The sequence below is a fragment of the Harpia harpyja genome, chromosome Z (assembly GCF_026419915.1).
Source record: "Harpia harpyja isolate bHarHar1 chromosome Z, bHarHar1 primary haplotype, whole genome shotgun sequence".
NCBI lineage: Eukaryota > Metazoa > Chordata > Aves > Accipitriformes > Accipitridae > Harpia > Harpia harpyja.
The window spans coordinates 86,385,169-86,405,023 of record NC_068969.1 but is presented as its reverse complement, the minus strand read 5'-3'; the positions used below and the strand labels follow the sequence as shown (position 1 = coordinate 86,405,023).

The 19,855-nt window shown below is 39.8% G+C and overlaps 1 protein-coding gene across 1 annotated transcript in view; it reads right to left on the bottom strand.

Moving 5' to 3' along the window:
- The window catches only part of GLIS3 (GLIS family zinc finger 3), a 177,363-nt gene that overhangs the window by 8,045 nt on the left and 149,463 nt on the right, over positions 1 to 19,855 (bottom strand). Inside the window, exons 7-8 of the mRNA XM_052777571.1 lie at positions 13,840 to 14,002; positions 3,100 to 3,281 (exon numbers count right to left, since the gene is read on the bottom strand). Coding sequence (XP_052633531.1) covers positions 3,100 to 3,281; positions 13,840 to 14,002 — 345 coding nt within the window. The remainder of the gene's footprint in view (positions 1 to 3,099; positions 3,282 to 13,839; positions 14,003 to 19,855) is intronic.

The following is a 19,855-nucleotide window of genomic DNA, read 5'->3' as shown; positions in this document are numbered from 1 at the left end:
ATGTAGTACAATGGTGTACAATGGTGTCAAGCTGGGAAGTCGTCAATCCAGTCTCCCATCCAGGAGAGTTTCAGATTTACTGCCTATGGTAATCCAATAAAAGATACTACCGTCTAATGAAAGGGGAAGAAAAGCTCCACTTCTGCAGCTCAGTGAGTCATCTAACATCATGACTTCCAAACAGCCCATGCAGCAAAGGAAACTGTGAATTTCACAAGAGGAAGGAAAGGGAATATTTAGTCTATTATATAATATTATCCAAGGCAATAAAAAGCCCTCAGATATTACTGTGTATCTGATGCTGAAAATCACTCAGAACAAGTAATGAAATCTGAACAGTAGACAATGTTCTTCCAGGACGAAGCGGTTTCACAATACAAGTAGCTATTAGATATAAGAGGCTTGTCAGTCTTGGATCTCCTATGTAATTTATTTCTAAAGGATAGTGCTCTGAAGTCTCCATGAGCTTTTAAGATGCTCAGGCTTTCAGTAAGGGAGTTTGTTTAGAACTTGTTTTCTTCAAAAAGCTTTTGGGCAATGAAACTCTTTCTTCCTCAGTACAGCCAATTTAAATGGATTTGACAAGTGTAAGACTACACATTGAGACAAAAATGTCACCATTGTTTGGTAGCGGACTGAGCTGAAGTGGCTATAGCTACAGCACTTTAAGTAATGAAAAGGCAGGTTATGAACTGCAGGAGACAGAAATTAACAGAGCTTCGCACAGACACTTCTTATATACCAAATAGTCCAGGCTGGTGAGATAACTCTGTGGTGTTTTTTTACATTATAATGATGTGACCAAGGAAGATGGTAATCTTTGTATTGCTGCTGGGAAAACATGACCATGAACTCTTGAAACATTTGCTTTTCAGAGAGAGAGTTTAGGCAAGCCTTTCAGGCACAGAGGACAAACAAAGCTTTCAGTGTAGCACATAGAAGTGAGACAGCTGTGCTTAAGTTGGAGGGAGTACATTCTGACAAAATACCTCTTATAGTGACAATAGGCTATTTAATCTTTGAAAGAACATTTAATACCCAAATGTAGCTATTGTATTGCAAAGTATTATACATTTCAATACTAAAAAAAAAAAAAAGAAAAATATTAGAGTTCAGCCCGCATTGTCTTCCTACCACTTTTAAGTGCAGAGTTCTTTACAATTGCAACTTTGAGTTGCTATCTATGTGTATATAATTCCTGACAGCAATGTCTATTTTCAACATAGGATTTCCTAGGACAGGGAGGCAAACACACTAATGCTAATATGGGACTAAGGTATGGGTTTAAGGTCCCAGCCCTTGAGGTTATCCATTTTTTGATCCACTCAGAAGATAGTATTAAGCTTTATCTTAAATTTGGATGTGGAGTGGGGCTTCAGCCCATATGTGACATCCGCCCAGGTGAGGGTCTCTGTTGGGCCTTCCTCTTATAATGGTTTTAATGATGCATGTCTTTTGTCCTTTTAAATCCTCTTTGGACTGTAGGAGGGGGGGATGGGAACACAGTAGCATTGCTCTGGCCTGCCCTAAAGAGAAGATGCCCAAGCAGATTTGGAGCTAGCTGCACCAGCCAGTGCAAGTCCTGTGTGGAGCAGTAACTAATCTGAGGTGATCTGTGAGCCTTTGGGAGGCACGATTCTTTGGAAACTGTTCAACTTTGGAGCAACTGGTTGTGATCCCAGATTCTGCAATTACTGAAGATCCCATGACCTTGAAAGGAAGAGGTCCGTAAAGCCATCTATGCACTCAAAGACAATTTTTGTTTCAGGCAAGAAGACAGACCTTAATGTCTGGACGCCTTTCTGGAAGACGAGTTCTTGACAAATATTCAGCAAAAAAGGAAATTGAGTAAAACGTATTGTCCTGTGGAAATAGGAAGGCTAACCTGATCCCTTCATGCCCCATATGCTAGAAATTTATTGGACCTGCACTGGCATGTCTTTGCATATGTCATATGACAATGAACAGTATATGAAAAAATTTCATCCTGTACTCTGTTGGCCCTAGATTATTAGTGACACTTTAATCAGAGAATAGAGAAAGCCAACAATAACTGTTTACATCCATTGGTAAATTGCATGTTCTTCTAGTACTGATCACAGCTCTACAGGATTACCAGTGCCTGGAAGAAAAGCACCTGGCTCAGATCCTGCTCACATGTGGTCTAGTATGATAAGAACAAAACAGGACTGGCACCTTCCTTTCTCCCCTTCACACTCATGAACTCTGGGAGATGACTCAGTGTCCTCTCTCATCCCTTTGACTAGAGAGATGGCTTCCATCAGTGCAAGAAAATAAAAGAAGCTTTAGTTTTCTCAAGATGTTTCCTATGATATGTACTATGATAATTCTCAGGAAGCCTGATCAAAAAGCAGAATCCCAAGGCCTATCCCAATCCTAAAGTCCATTATACTATGTACCTTGTGTATGTAAATACGGCAAACCATATATTTAAACAGTTGAGAGGAAACAGCATTACTGCTGTCAACACATTTCTGAAATGTTAAGGTAATTACCATTCAGACTCCATACCAGCTAGAAAAAAAAACCCCAAACAACCCAACATTGTTTTCAGCTGCTGTTTATTTTCTTCTTGGCTACAGAAGTTTATATTTGATTGAACAAAGAGGGAGAGAGAAGTCTTGTTGAAGCTGTTTACGTAGCACAAGTGGGAACACAGCTGTAAAAGACATCTATGCTTATAAACAAAGACGTCTCCATCATTCCACAAGTGCAAGGGAGAAAAATATTACACCTCTTGAAAACCTGGTAACACTTTATGTGTAAAGTCAGGCGGGATTAGAAGCATAGCATTAGAAAATTAAAAGCAGAGGCCATCACAGAATTATTTGCAGTTCTATTTCTACAACAGCTCTGAAAATCAGTCTGAAGAGAAACTCGTAACTCCATAGTAAGATGAATAACAATTAGCTAAGCTAAGAATTTTAAGGAAGTCTGAAGGCAGGGTGTTGGAGGCCAGAGTCTTTCAAAAGGAAAGGTGCCTTAAAAATACAAGCACCAGCCCTTGAAGCACTTAATTTGAAACCAAGCAGCAGTGATAAACAACTAACATCAGTGATGAAGATTCTTCCTTCTTACCTTGGATGTGGAGGCTATTTGGTTGAAAAGAAGGGTTTGCTGTTGGCTGATATGCCTTCAGAGGCATTCCTGCAGGCTGTTGAAGGTGGGGAGGTTGTGGAGTCCGTCTCTGCATCATGTGACGGGGAACTGAAATTCTCTGGGGGCTGATGTGGTGAGGAGAAGAAGCCGGAGCAACAAACCTAGGAGTTCAGAAACACAAACTGTAAAATCCCCAATAGATAAGAGCTAAAGGTTGTTTCTATTTTACTTAGATCACTATAATGTTTAGCAGTTTGCATAGATACAGACTTCCAAAAGAACACTGTGCAGCCCAGATACAGAGAAGACACATTTTCAAATGGTGACATATCATTAGATTGGACAACTGGGAAATTAAAAGGCTGAATTGCACCCTTATCATGGAAAACTCCTTTTAATTTCTGTGGGTGGGTTTAAATCTTAGTGGGAGGACATACCTCATGTGGATCTGATTTCTGAGGCACTGCCAGCTGTCTCATTGTAAGGCTTTGTATCAACTTTATCTGTCAATAAATAGTTGTCCTTCCTCACTGGAAGTAAGCAGTCAGTTCTGATCATTGGACACTGAGGAGTTAGATATTAGGTTCAGGTCCAGGTTCAGGTTTCAAGTTCTAAAAATCTTTGTATGTTACATAGAGCTATTTGAAAATAAACAACTGAAGTCAATATAATGTATATAAAGGCACGGGTTAAATCGGTTCCAGTTGGGCAGAGTCTGACCACATCAAAACTTTGATCTGGACTCAAAGTATAAACTTATAAGCTTGGCAGAGGAGTGCAGCTGCCACAGAGGTTCATCACTTCAGTGGTATGTTTTGCACAGCTGTCACTATTGGCATTACAAGGATACAAACTACTTTGAGGTTTTTATACAAGGGTTTTACAGACTTTGTAAGTTTAACTTTTTTCTACGTTTCCTTAATATTGCATATCCCAAAGTACATTACAAATAGGTGCTACAGTCATTTTCACAGATGGAAAGCTGAGGTTATAAGAGCTCTGGTCTATACCCCTGATGACCAAACTACCCACTAGACCAACGGGATCTGATTAGTAAATGAAAGCTCAGCCTGGGCTCAGGAATAGCTCAGGGCCTCTCATCCATGAGAGGAGAGCTGGGAAGGCCAGCAAAAAAGAGCCAGGATATTTCTGCAAGAAGGTGCATGAAAACTGATGTGGTATTCTTGTCACAGATCAGCCTCTCTCTCCACTCCTAAAAGCAAGCTGCACGTCTGTGCCGAGCAAGAGCACCCAACTACCCTTCTCTGTGGTGGGGGTGCTTGGTACCTGCTGCTAGGAGGGATTAGTGCTTGCAGTTAACACAGTCTGCCAGGATCCTAAAGCATGAGTCTGGTCCCTGTTCTCCTGAGACTGGACCTCAATACAGTAACTGACTTTTTTTTAACCTAGCAATAAGAATGTTTTTCCTGCAGAAGTGTAAGGAAGCTGTAATCTCACCCTGAATACAACAGCAGGTGCAACTGTGGTAGTAGCTCCACAGAACACCTCTGGACAGGGTCATCATACAGGTTATAACTGCATTTAAATCCAAGACACCTGAGCTCTTTCATGCTGCAGCTCAGAATCAGTATTTGCCACACATTATCTGTGTGATTTTGACATAATTCGAAACCTATATTTAGTACATTTCTGGTAGATCCATCATTTACTTTTGGAGTACAGCAAGTGTCAAGATGAACTTTGGATGATTTACTGCCTATTCAGTTTTCTTTGAGAATTGCATTTTTAGGCATATTAGATAGGGTTTGGATGGTCTTTGTGCTGGTTTCATATTAACTTCATAAACACATTCATTACTTCATATATGCTATATAGACGGAGAAAATAAAGATGTCACTACTGACACATTGAGTCCTTAATGTGTCAAATATTTCATTGTTCCAGATAACTGATGCAGTGTAGACTTAAAGACATACTAGGGAGGAAGAGAATAGAACAAGCCTGTGTTTCACAATAATACTAGACAGTAATTTTTTAAAAAAGAGAAGTCAGTAGCTATATAGTGATAAAAATATCAGAGATTTTTAAAAAGTGCTACAACTACGTGGTTATATGTCTCCTGAGTAAGGACTGGAGTTAGTTTTTTGTACAGCTCTCACATGGAAAGACTGTTATTTGCTGCCAGAGGTTAAGAGCAATGTACAGTCTTTTATTACTACTATTATTTAAAAAATCATGGGAAATCATCCTCTGTGTTTGCAAAGTTCATTTGTGAAAATTAATCTCTGAAAAATGTTTTTAACCAGCAGCGAACAACAGGGAAAAAATCCTTTTCAAAACACAAAGTGAAAAGCACAGTTTTAAAGATTTCATATTTGATTTAACATCCAAAAACCCCTCCCGGTAATAATGCACTACTTTGTATAGATAGACAGGACTCCTTTTTAGTAGACTTTAGTGGTCTTTATAATGATTTATGAATCACTTCATGAATTCCTGGCTTACTCATATGGGTGACTATAGTTATCTACTTTTAGTTCCCTTCCGCCTAAGAAAAGAGAAACTTGGACTTGTCTTAGTCCGGATTTGTCCCTGAACAAATCATAGTGTGTTACTGGGGGAATCGCAAATTTAATTTTGCTCCTGAAACAATCAGGACCAGCTTGTAACCACTTGGAAACTGCCATCAAGAATTGTGACCAAGCCCTGGAGCCAATGCAATCAGGAACCAGCCAGATTTGCAGAAAGGTGCCCTTCCCTATGCTTGCTGGGCACAAAATCAGAGCAAGAACATTTCCAGAGCCATCAAGTAGCCTCTCCCAACAGTAGCTAGGAAAAAGTGTCCTGCTGGGGAATGACTAGATATGGTAGTAAGCAAGATAGATGACAAAGTTACCAAAGCTTACCTGGTTTGATGAGCTAGTTAAAATGGCACATAAATAGGGTTTTTGTTAATAACCAGTACTGGTCATGGCTACATGGAAAAAAAGATTTTACTCTAGCATTTGTTAACTGGAGCTGGCCCATATGTAAACTACATGTACAATCTAAGCAATGTGTGGAAAAGGAAGGGAAGAGGAAAGCTAATAGTAATAGTGTATTTAGATAGTATAAATAGTGTATTTATATAGTATTTATAACTATGCACATATTTTATTTTAGCATGGTTGGCCACCTGTAAACGAGCCTTTGGTGTGGGGAAACAACATTTTGTGTCTCTGTAGCAAGTGTATATATATACAAGGTGTTTATTTGCCTAGAATCTCAAGTGCTTTGAGACTCCTTGATTGAAGAACTGGCTGTGCCAAATCGTCTGGGCATCAAAGGGTTGAAGGGGTTATTTTTGTAGGTGGAGAAAATACAGAGAACTGGACGGTAGAGAAACCCTTATTTGTTAAACTTCCCACCAAGCAGAACTGCCACTGCAATCCAACAGAGTCGAGACAGGTATTATAACTGTGATATCAAGTTGTCACTGTTCGAGCTGATTGGAAACAAGGAAAGGAAGAGAATTACCATTCAAAGCTCTGCCTGACCTATGGCTTTTTGATGGTGCTCCCATTTTTCCATGGGAATTGGAAAGACTCATCACCTTAGAACTATCTTGGCTGCTGCTCTTCTAGGCTGGCATTCTTTCATTTGATTTCACACTCCCGGTCTCAGGAAGCTCATGGAAGTACATGGCTGGCCCGGCAATATTGGACATTGTGCTTATACAGGAATCACTCAGTGGGCTTCTCCCACCTTCACTGCTTGATGTCTCCAAGAGTTATCACCTGCATCCACTTCACAGAGCTCTCTGTTGCTAAGTAGCCAGCTCCCCTTCCTAAGGGGAGAAGGGAGAGCAGGAAATTGGTCCAAGACTGGGGCCAGCGTGCTGATGACAAGAAAAATTCCAGGCTTTTCAGGGATTTCAGTCCCATCTTAAAAGGAAACCCTTTTGACTCACTGCCTGCTTCACTTACCCACCTTCTGAAAGAGAATAGCAACTCTGAGCTGCGACAAGAAGCTGAGTTTTCCTTGCCTTTTTTTTTCAGGAGATGGGAAAAGGGCAACAGAAAGAACACAAGGCAGCATCCCAAGTCTTTCTGCTCTTCTATCCTCCTCCCTCAATGCTTGAAACCTCACCCAGCAGAAGCAAGGAGCACAGGAAGGATGGGAAGGATGGGACATTGGCATTTTGGGGGCAGAACTGGGGAATGATTGATTGCAAGATAGACTTAGAAGTGAGAACCACTACAGCAAAGGAAAGCTGGAGTTACATACCTTCTTTGTGAGGAAATCTGGAAGAAGTGGCTAAACTAATTGCTATATATGCACACACATGTACATATACATACATGTGGTAGAAAGGAAAAGTGATACCAAGAGTTCGAATTTCAAAATGCAGACAAAAATTGTGTGCAGTCATTAAAAAAATCTATAATTTGGCAGCAAATCACATTGATTTGGCTTATGAGATATAATTTCTGAACTATTGTTTTTAGCACTAATGGTACCATGAATTCCCCCTCATGCTTCTGGCTTTCCTCTCTCTCAAATTCTCCTTCCAATGTAGCCATATTCATAGGATATCAGAAAGCTCATTTCCCATGTGGGTATAAAGATTACCTTGAATCACCAGAGAAAATTGTAAGGGCAAACTACTTTTTTTTAAAAAAAATGTGTAAGGTAAACCTACTCTGACTTCTTTTTGTAGTCAAAGAGAATCAACTTTTCAAATCTTTGAGAGCTGCTAATCTATTCTAGGAAACAAGACTTAGGACTTTTTACCACCTTTTGGTAAATAAACCAGATTACACCAAAAATGTCTGACACAAACAATTTCTCTTTTTAACAGAAACAACTTGTTAAGAATGCAAATACCAAATAACCACTTGGGCTGCAGGACAACAGCTCTGTCAGCTTCATATCCCTGGGGAGTTAGTATATTTCTGCTTTTCCTGTTTGTACTGTTTCAGAGCTGTAGAAAAAAAAGTTGATTTTTGCTAAATCTAGCAAAAGATGGTAATTTCATATTACATCAAATTCTGTGTATCACTTTTCCCACCTAGTACTTTGCTGGGAAAAACATTTATTCCAATTATTCTACAGTTTCAAATAAATTCTGCAGGGGACTAGGAGCCTGACAAAAATAACGATAACAGCATATTGTACTATAGTAGTAACAATAGCAAGTGAAGGGAGTATTTTCTTTTCTTGGGTACAGCAAAGAAAATATTTCCATTGCAACTAAATATTTGTTAAAAATATATTGAAAAGAAAGGAAACTGCATCTGCATATAAATGAGGAAAGAGGAGAAGACATAGTCTACCTACCACTAATCCATGCTACTCTATGGCACAAAATGCTACTAGCAGGAATTATTTGAGATAGGAACTATGTAACTATGTTGGATGTAGCTATGTTTTCATTCTCTGTTTTTTCTCAACTTCACACTGAAAAGTAAAGCATGTCCCATCATCTAGACAACATCAATCCTTACGGTTACTCTCAATATGCTTCCAAAATGGAAATGGAACATTAAAGCTGAATGCTTTGGTCTTTTTTTTTTTTTTCTTCAGAGGTCAGAGTTTTCATTGAACAATTTTTAAATACAATTTACTGGGTTGCTGCTCTGTTAACTAGCTGAATTCTAATTCTTTTTATTGGGCCGCAACAGTTTGGGAACATATCCAGATATTATGCAGTTGACACAGCCAGGAGATCAGGCTTTCATCTTATTACAGTTGAAGTTTTGGCTGGACAGAGGACAAAACCATAAGCTGCCTGTAGCAGGTTGCTGTCTCCAACAGTGTCCTGTACAGTGCTGCACTTTCTGACAATGTTAAGTGAGGAATAATCTATGCTCACTCCCTCTTAATTGCCTTCGTATTTCTAGGCAAGTCCAGAAAATCTGGGGTGATTTCTCCATTCTCTGCTTTAAACACCCCTGTCATTCTGCTGTGATCTCACTTTTTGGTTTGACTCCACACTTCATGCTGTGTGCTAGTGACTTTACAGCTTCTCAGTCCACTGTCAGTGGGGGAAACATTCTGTTGTAATACAGTATTCTGTAACTGAACATATTGCACTGTAAGTTAGTCCAGACAGCTATCAATGACAATCAAATAAACATGGTTTAAAAAAACTTGTAAGGAAAGCATAGCTTTTGCCAAGCACAATTTTGAAAAAATCAAATGTTTCCCCCAAAAGTCATGAACACATTCATTTGACCAAAATAACAAAACCTTACATGTTTTACCTACCTGTGATATAACATGTTTCTCTCCAATTATTTTTCTGTTACAAATGATTATTTTTTTTTAGGGAAGGGAATCTTCTCCCGTAACAGAAATATTTTGGCCAACACCAAACAAAATTTTTGTCCATAGTTTTGTTCAGCCACTAAATTTGCACTCAAGCTCTGCCTTAGACTGTGCACAGCAATGATCCCACAGCAGGTTTCTATCCCTGTGGTGTCTTGGGGGAGTACATTGCATATGCCAGTAGACTTTACTTTTATATCCTTCTTTTCAGTCATTAATAAGTGTCTAAAACTCCTTTTCATGCTCAACCTTTAGGAACACAGGAACTGCTATTTCAGATCAAACCAGTGGTCCACCTAGGCCAAAGAAGGGACAGCAGGAAGAAAGAACAGCCCCTCTGACCAGCACCACGTGCTCTTTGGTGAGAAGTGGAATTTAAGGAAGGAAGCTGTGAGTGGCCACCTCAATATACATATTCTCTAGAGACAGAGATATGTAACTTTAAAATCTCTCGGCATTTTCTGTGGCTGTGTTGTATTAAAGAACTGAGTTTCTTGCAAATGCAAAGAAAAGAGTGCCTTTGGAAAAAAAGAAGTGTGGAAACAGGCTGGAGAAAAATTCCAAGCTTTGCTAAGTTGGTTCTGAAAGGAGGTTGTAGCGAGGTGAGTGTTGGTCTATTTTCCCAAGTAACAAGTGATAGGAGAAGAAGAAATGGCCTCAAGTTGTGCCAGAGGAGGTTTAGATTGGATATTAGGAAAAATTTCTTCTCTGAAGGAATTGTCAAGCATTGGAACAGGCTGCCCAGGGAAGTGGTTAAGTCACCATCCCTGGAGGTATTTAAAAAGGTGTAGATGTGATGCTTCGGGACACAGTTTAGTGGTGGACTTGGCAGTGTTATGTTAACGGTTGGGCTTGGTGATCTTAAGGGTCTTTTCCAACCTAAATGATTCTATGATTCTATGGCTCAGGTTCAGGGTTAGACCTGCTGCCACCTCCACTGTTTAGCGTCTGTCATTTATATGTGTCATTTGCTCACTAACGAAAAAAGTGGTAATGTCTTAGGAGACAATACTCTGAAGTATCCCACATCTGGGAAGAAATTACTGTACTGATTTCAAAACCACACTGTTAAGGTCTTTAACTAAAGACTTTCTTTGAGGCAGCCCCTTGTATGCCACATACAAAGGGCTTCATCATATGTGAAGATTGGATGTCCTGACTCCTTAGAACTACTCAGAGGCTTTTGCTTCTGGAAGTCTTGCTTAGAGCTACTTATTATTTTACAGCAAAAGCATAAAAGGAATATAACCACACACTCAAATAAGGAAAAAGAAGCACTGTTGCAGAGCTTATTACAGCATTACAGTAATGCCAAACCGAACAGTTCAGCCCTAGTTCTTTCCAGCTTTACCCAGTCTCTAGAAATTCCTGTCAAGCCAGGATGCGTCATGCTTCAGGGACATACCACTAGCTCTGGTTCACAGGAAGGTGAAAATCATCTGAAACATCAAGTCCAAATGAAAACTTCTGTTCTGGTCTCACAATGGTTAACAGGCTACTTCCTGCACAAAAGCAAGCCTTAAAAAGTAAAATGCATATGTTGCGTAATTCAATTAAAAAAAAAAAACAAACCAGCATTTGGCACCATCAATTTTGAGGCACTGAGCTGCATGTTAACTATGCCATATAAACCCAACATTTTTTATCTGGGTGTTCTTTCAGCTTCTTTGAATGTCCATGTCTTCTTTTATTAAAAAAATGAGTGAAAAGGAAGCCAAGTACATATTCCCTTTCATACGTATGCTTTTGGGTACCATTACCATTTGGTACCTTCATTGAACAGTTGCGGTATTTCATATTAGGGGAGCACTGAAAGTTAGTATAAAAAAGCTGGAACAAACAAAGTGAAAATCTGCATTTTTATTATGCATGTTCTCTCCTTTGATAAATGAAATTGCTTCTTGCATCCAAACTCTCTATCTGACTTGCACTCTCTGTACATTGAGTTTTGTACACAGAATGAAAGCAGTGTAAGATATGTCCCATGTTTGGTTCGGTTTCTCATATAAATAAGGCTTTATCAAGTCCACACTCTCCCTTCCATTACCTGGGTGGAGAAAGACACAAAAGAAGCCCTCCAATTATATCTCTACCACATGGTACCTGCAGATGTAGGGAACGTGCTTATTTCCTTCTGCTTCTGTCACTGACAAACCTGAGTCTGCTTTTCAAAGGGGCACATGACTGGCTCTGAGACTCACCAAAGCAGCCAGGCCAGCTTGGATGGGTTTCAGTCCAACCAATGCAGGCTATCACAGGGGCAAGTGCTAATCAGCCAGTCCAAGCTCTGGAATGACTCCAGGCACGCACAGTGTGTCAGGAACCCCACAGCATGGGGGGAAAAAATCCCCTGCTTGCACCCCTAAATCCTGCAGTCCTCTCAGTGACAGGATTGGGATAAACAGGGTGATTCACACCTTTCAAAGGCACTATCTATCTATCTATCTATCTCTGCCACTTTGTATATTGAAGTGTTGGTTTGTTCAGTTCAGGTTTTCACAGCTGTCATCACACCCATGAAGTGGTGTAAATGACAGCTTACTTGCAGGGCCCCTAGGGGAGTGAACTGTATTAGAGTCAAGATGCAGATTCTGCTTTAGTTTTTCTTTTAAACATTTCCCACAATTTGTACTCTATGTTCTGTAATCAAACCAACACTGCTGTAATACTTTTTTTTCTTCTCTGGATTTAAATTTCCACTTGTCAAACTACCTAAGTGAAGCTACTGGCACCTTTTTTTTCAATCCAAAGTAGCTCCACGTATGGAAATTAGCACTTAAAGCCTTTTTAGAGACAGTGTATACAGTTAACATATGAGAATGTATCACACTAGCTTTTTATTATTGTTATTCTGTAGAGTACTGTGATATCCTGAGGTCTGTAACACATTCAAGAACTTAGAGTTAAGTCATACTCTAATTGCGTCTGCTATGGTCCTTACACCACTAACTGCCTCAGAAATGGGCTAATGAAAAGAACACTGTCTTTCATCATGAAATTTCTACCTGTAATAACTACTGATCTGTCCCTGCCTGTCACCTTGTGTTCTGGCAATTGTTGGATATGGATGTTGTGTTCACGCACTGGAGAGAAAACTATACTGGGAAGGAAAAGCCTCTGGGTCAGGCAAGAGAGCAAGGGCAACCCCAGAGTTTGCACAGAGGCCCAGAGTCAGGACAAGGGAAAAAGTTCAGGACCATGTGGCCAGGAGTGGGGAGGAAGGACTGAACCACCAGATGAGCTCCAATGATCATGAAATGGCCAGTTTCATCTCAGACTGGTGTACAAAAAGGTCAACAACTTCCAGTGGCTCCAGAACTAGCTGAATTCACACATGCAGTCTGAAATCAAAAAGTACTTTCACCTGTTGTCAATTCCCTGAGCCATCATGTTCTTCCGTCTTCCTCATACAAGGCAGAGTGAGTACTGCTTTCCTCCAAAGAAATTATGCTCATTTATAAGTAATTAAAATCTAGTGAATGCTCTTTTCAGGTTTATAATTGGACACTTTGTGCTCTCCAAATTACTGGCATTTCTGTCACTCAAAGAAATTAAACACTTTGAAATACATATTAATGAAATACAGCAATGTATCATTTAGAGCACTGAAAAATAGGGAAATTAAAAAATAATGTTTAAGCATCCATATACATATAGTACGAATCAGGTATTTTGTGTTATGGTGTATCTTTCTGACTTTTCCGCTGAAAACCTATTTGCTTAGGCCTCAGTCTTGTGATCTGGTAGACTTCTGGTTCAATGAACTAAGTGGAAATCTGTAATACCATACACTACATAAATAATTGGAAAGATTGCTGAAAATAATTTAGGGAATGCCTAAATGTGAAAATTAAACCACTTCCAAGCAATCTGCTTTCATATCACTGGAATATCTAAAAACATGGAAACAGCAAAGGTCAAGGGGTTTGTAAAATAAATCCTGACTATAAATCAAGCTCTCAAACCAGTGAATTAAAAATTCTTCCATTATCTCTTGGTCTTAATAAAATGCCAAGGAAAAAAAAAGTAAATTTCCTGCAGAAATATTTACTATTGAGACAATATTGACAGAATATGACTCTCCTACCACAAGTAAACAGAAGCATGAATCTCAGGGGCCCCATTCTGTACAGTACAGCTGGGCTCCTCTGAAGTTTAGTATCCCAGCCAGTATGACTTTCCTTGCTTGGGCCATTGGTGGAGATCAAGGGGGGATTGGAGGAAGTCCCTGAAATGGAGATGGATGGAAAGCCTCCTTGCCCAGGCTGGGATAATAGAGTTCCCTTCACCCCTCCTTCCCCTGGTAAATCCATATCCAGAGCAATTGTTACCTGGTGGCTGCCACCAGCGACTTTCAGCACACCAACAATTCAGTTTCCACCCATCCTGGCAGCTCTGAAGGCAGTCCTGCCACAGGCTCAGAGTGAGAAAAGCAGGGGCTGGTCTTACCTGTCTGAGTCCGCAGCTGAGAGAACAGATAACTGGGGGGGAGGATGGAGAGGACTACCCTGTACATTACATCCTGGGGAGGGGTGGCTGCTGGGCTGGGACAAGGACACTGCCCCAGCTGCTGTTGCACTTCGACTTGTCCGTGTGCTGGGGAACATGGTGGCTGAAAGCAAAAGGAGAGAAATAACCCTCATCAGGCAGGCAATCACATTGATAACTGACCAAATACTAATGGGTAACACCTCCCCTAAAGCTGTAGTGCCAATTCTTAGCAACTAACTTGTTTTTCTCAAGTGTTGTTTTCTGTCTGAAAAGAAGAAAAAAAACCCACATAAAAATAACCTTTGCTGCTCCCAAATGACACTTTCATAAAACTAGGAATGACATAGCTGTACTCCTTGTCTTGGGAATTTTGTCTGAATAAGGCTGCAAATCATCTATAGCTTCCTGTTGTGGAAGAGGTGTCAAATACTTCCTAAGTTACATAGTTTTAGAGCTAGTGAAGAGAAAGCACAGTTTTGTAAATAGTGAAATACTTTCTACATTTTCCCCTCAGCTGTAAAAATCCCAAATTTCTTGAAGAGGTCAACCCAAACTCAATTATTGCTATTATTGCCCCCAGACTCCCCAGTAATCCATACAAAAATTTTAAACTAGCATTAACATTTTCATAATTTTCTATGAGGTTGCTCTTGTATACATTCCAAATAAGGAAAGGTTCTGGATGATTAAACAAAAAGCAATACAGGACTCCCTCCAAATGTCCTAATTAGTTGACCCCAAATGCTGTAACCTTGCTTTCAGAAGTTCTTTAAATCAGGCAGTCAGAAGGTAAGACACTGATTACCAAATTCCTCTGAAAATCTAGTTACTCAATTATTTTTACTGACATCTGTGTCAGGTAGGTTATGTCGATGTTGAATGGCAGCCAAATACATGCTCTTAAATATTTTATGAACCCTGAGAATGAATTAGATAGGCTGTCTACAACATGAAACTGATCTCTCACTGTTTGGTTGTCATATCTTCCAGTCTCTTTATAAAAAAGTATTGTTTAGACCTAGTTTACAGAATAAAAATTTGCCCATAAAACTAATGTTAGTGAATATGTTGGAGCTAATGATTCAAATTTATTGATACAATCCTAGAATTTAAACCAATTACCCAAAGGGCATTGTCACTGGTAAAAGATCTTTCTAGTCTAAAATACCTGCATGGATGCTGCAGTTCTAGCAGAACAAACACTACTTTAGGATTAACGCCACCATAGATCAGTCTTCAAGAAAATGATTTCACAGGTCACAATTTTGAATGTTGCTACCCACGATCAAAAGGGTGAGAAGTCCACCTCATCTCCCAGGTCCTGGGGAAAGTCTCTATTCATCCTCACAAGCCAGCCTTTGTGACACACTAGATATTCACCAGAGGCAGAGTTAAGGAAAGGCTTAGGAGTTTAATTATTCTGTAGCCTCATTAAAGAGCAGTCTTGGACATCTTTCAGCTGGTGGAGATGACAGACAGTGCAAGGTGACAGATAAGGAAATCACTTTGTGAATAAAAACATCTAATATAGATGCTGCAGAGGTAATGTCAAGGTTTAGGGAAAGTTAGCATGAGCCACACTGGTGGGCAAAGCTGGAGCAGTAGAGGCTGCCCTACCACATGGCCATGAGGACCAACAAAAATGCCTGCGGCTGGCCTCGGCACTAGCCTGTACTGTTTGCTAATTCTTGTATGGACCAGAGCCTCCTAATCACAACCCAAGTGACAACAGACATCTGATAGTAGAAGGCATCCCAAGCCTTAAGAGAGGTACAGAGGATGCATATCCCACAGGGAGATGAGAAATCACTTAAGCCAGCAGAGTAACTCACTAAGAAAGGGCCAAGGAAGAACCCCCGCTAACACAGGGGAAGGTAGCTTCTCTTGTACTTTCACTTTGCTCATGCATCCCAAAACCCACTCTCTCCACAACCATCTCTCAGAGTAGCATCAAGACAAATGCAGAGGGGAAAACAAAGGAATGACCTTTTGAATTTATTATTTCATGCTTACATGCAGCGTGGAAGAAAATATTGAAAAACAACCAAAAGCACATGCTGGCAGAATAAGCAGAGAGAATATTTAACAAATCAGTACATTGCAAAGGAAAACCCTGATTATCTAAATAATAACAGAGACTATTTAAATTATTCCTTGCAAAAATAGGGTAACTTGCAGCATTTTTCCATGAGAAAAACAATAAAATGTCTAAGAAAATACAATGACTTTGTTTCCCAGTACTGTGATCTTTTTGTTTAAAACAAATTTCTTCAAAGCTGTGGTTGATCAGGAGTAAAAAGGCTGGACTGTGGCTGGGTTCCCAGCATAAGATAGCAAGAGTTGTTCTGCCCTGTCATAGCTCTTCTCTGCCACAACCATGGTAAGGATTTTAGGCAAGTATTTTCTAGGTTGTGCTTGCACATTTCTAGCTGGTCCAGGCTGCAGTGGTAGCATGGGTTGCCACAGCACTGCCCAAGACCTGGTGACTTCGTCTCTGGGAAAAGGTTGTCTGCAGCCAGGCATGGGCAGCCATCTGTCCTTTCTCTGAACTACAACAACCTAAAGCCCACTGTGATATTCACCATCGTAGCAGTGTCTGCTACTTTAGTACCATTTGGCTCAGTTTCCCAGCAATTTCTCTGTACTTTTTTTATGTTTCTGATGAAGAGACAGTACACAGTGTAAAGTAAGAGCTAACTACGGCAGGGACCAGAGGTGCAGGTAGGATATTTAAGGAAGAAAAAGCATATGTATTAGCTGCAAAAAAGTATTCCTGTACACAGGGTAAGTTAAATGACCACAGCATGACAGAATAGTGTACCTGGGCTCCCACAGTGCCTTGTAATGAAGCCTCGAAAAGCAGCACCATGAATGATGGTGTGGATCCATATAACACCCAGGGACAGCACAACACATCTTTTGTCACTGTAGCTTCTTGGTCCAAAGAGGTACTGTGCTGACAAAAGCACCTCCGTGGGCACCCAGTGAAGTGAAATCACAGTGCTGGCAGCTGCTTCCCAGTGGAAATGCTACTACTAAAACTTCCTAGTGTAGACAAGGCATTGGTCCAAGCTACTACCTGAATCTTGTAAATACCAGTTGAAAGGAAATATTGTCAGCCTTTGGCAGTCTACAGAGTTATGGCAGTCAACAAGTATTGTCAGTGACAGGTCAGTTCCCTAGTAGAGCTAGTCTTAAGAGACTGACAGAAAATTTTGGACACTATTTAAGAAACTGCTAGATAACTTGACCACTTTTTCTTGGGAGTTGTGTGTGTGGCAAGGTTTTCTAGTGGTTTAGCTGTTAAATGCGAGTTGCTTGCTCAAAGTGCTGGCAGGAAATATCTACACAAGGGAATATCTTTTCAGTGCCTGATCCCATTAAACACCTGATTTGAATAGTATGAAACTGAACAAATGTTCATGCTCACTAACTCCAACATACCACGACCAGGTAGGTCCACACAGAAAGATACAGAATTAAGTGTAAGTCTTACTTAACAAAAAAGCTTCCTACAACAAGGCTTTTCTCCCTATCAATACAAGATAAACTAACACACTTAAAGTAATTTTTAAAAGATTCAGATATTCTGAAAAAAAACCACAAACAAAAAAACAAAACAAGGAATTGTTGATGCTGTTCCTTTGTGTGCCTTAAAAAGCCCAAGCTACACCATGATTTACAAGATGGCAAGATGGTTATAACCTGTTAGTCCTGAATGTGAACCTTGGATTGGGTTACACCCACACAGTTTCAGCCACAGAAAGGGAGGAGCCATGTTTTCATTTCTGGAGTCTCATCACAAATCAATTTTTCAACATATAAGAATTTTCCATGAAAATATCTCTGCAAAGGCTTCTCTATGAGAAGCTAAATTCACATGCATTCTCATGATGCATAGGAACAAATTAGGTGGTTAGAAGAGAAAAAGCTGATTCTGAATAAGGTTCCTTTTAAAAAAAAAAGACAGAAAAGCAGTATTTAAAAAGTTGTAGAACCCAAAGCCTAAAAAAAAAATTATTTTTGAATGGAGCCAGAAACCTGTAATTTCATGGAACATTTTTTAAATGCAGAAGAATCACCCTCTCCTTTGCAAATTACCAACAATGGTATAATTTACTATCTTGGATTCTTTACTGTCAAATCAGCACTCTGTCAACCTATTTCTGCCCCCAAAATACCTCTCCTCTTACCACTGCCAGCGTGAATTTGGAGTACGGCTGAGAATTCTTTCCATACAGAATAAGGCAGTGTGAAAGTTTCATTTTGTAGCTCAGTCAATTAAAATTACATACATACATTTGCAAGAGTGGGTTTTTTTAATTACTATATTTAACCTTCCATTTATATAACAAATATTTATGCAGTCCTTGTGAACAAGTGATTTACTAGTGCACAGAAGGAAAAATCTGAAATGCATTTTGCACTTGGGAGCATCACCTCCATATAATCTCCCCTCAGCTCCCCTAGGGAGCCCATAATTCCCTACAGGATTTTGTGGCCAGGAATATGTGGGCATGTGCTGTGTTGAGCCATAAGTTGTAAGCCCAACAAATGTAAAACATGCTGCCTGTGTTGCCTTGATCCTGCCCAGCTCATCTGTAAATCTGAAGACTCCAGTATGCATGGAACTTAAGATCCCCTCATGCATTAAGAAGTAGAGCAGAAGTCAAAATCACATTATGAAGATAATAAGCCTGTCTCCAAAGTAGGTCTGTCACATGGACCATCTGCATTGATGGTCCCTGTATCTTTCTTCAGATGTTCTGTAGGCAGATCAGATATACTGGAAGCATCCAAGTACTGGAGGCACCTAGAAAGCTGGAGAGTTTACAAAGTTCACCCCGTCAAGCCATTTGGATAGAAGAAGAAAACAAACTGGGAAAAACTGGGAAAGCACTTTCTACAGTAATCCAGTCTCATTATCTGGAGACCTGTTCAATCAATCTCTGTCTTTTGAGATCCCTTACCTCAAATATTTAGAAATCTAAATGCTTAGAACATAAAGTGCTTTTGTGGTAAAGGTCTTCCACATGTAAAAATTGTCCTGAGACACCACACCACCTACTAAGAATCTTTTCCCCTACTCCACAGCTCAGAAAATAAGAGAGGAAAATTAAGAAAGTCATTGAAGAATTACCAGCTGAATCAGAATAAAAATACCAGAGTTAGTTTATAGGTAATTATAGGCCTCTCATAAAAATGGTAAAATGGTGCTTGCTAAAAGCCTCCCAATTGCTACCCCAGATATTCCCAAAGTAGCCTATAATATAAATAAGAAAAGGTGTATGATTCTAATTTTTTAACATCCTTTGGTCTCTTCTCTGAGCTGGACACGACAAACTTTTTCTATTCTTATTGCTGGATACTTGCAATGATGGGCAGCTGGACTGATTATTAGTTGAGAAAGGTGGACAGCCTGGAAACTCCTGTAGTTTCTGAGATTAAGAAATAATTAAGTCCCTGAAGCAATGAGGTGGGGTCTGGACTGGGATTTAAAGTTGTTGCTGCTATGGCATCTTCACATCACATCCCTGCCTTTTGAGACAGATTCTTCTCCTTCCATGGATTGCAGTTTCTGAAGTTCTGTCTCATCATGAAAAAAGGAACTATAAATTGTACAGTTGCCTTGCTGCTTACAATGTTTGTACCAATTCATCAATAAATGTTCTCTTCTTCACAATGTGAACCCAACCATTACATCAATTCTTGGAGAACCACTAAGCTGTCTCAAAATGGAAATTATAAACTCATTATTAAAACTGGTGAATAAAAGGACAAGTCTGAAGGGAAATAAACTATCCTCCTTAAAATAGGTAAGATAATAATATTAACACTTTTCAACCTCCTGCAGTATGTGTATGGTCCTACCTGGTAACACATCTTTAGCAGGAGTTCTGGATATGTATGCCATATTTAAATTGAGCTCCAAAAGTGACAGCAGAGATCCTCTTAATTGTTGGTTACCCTACAT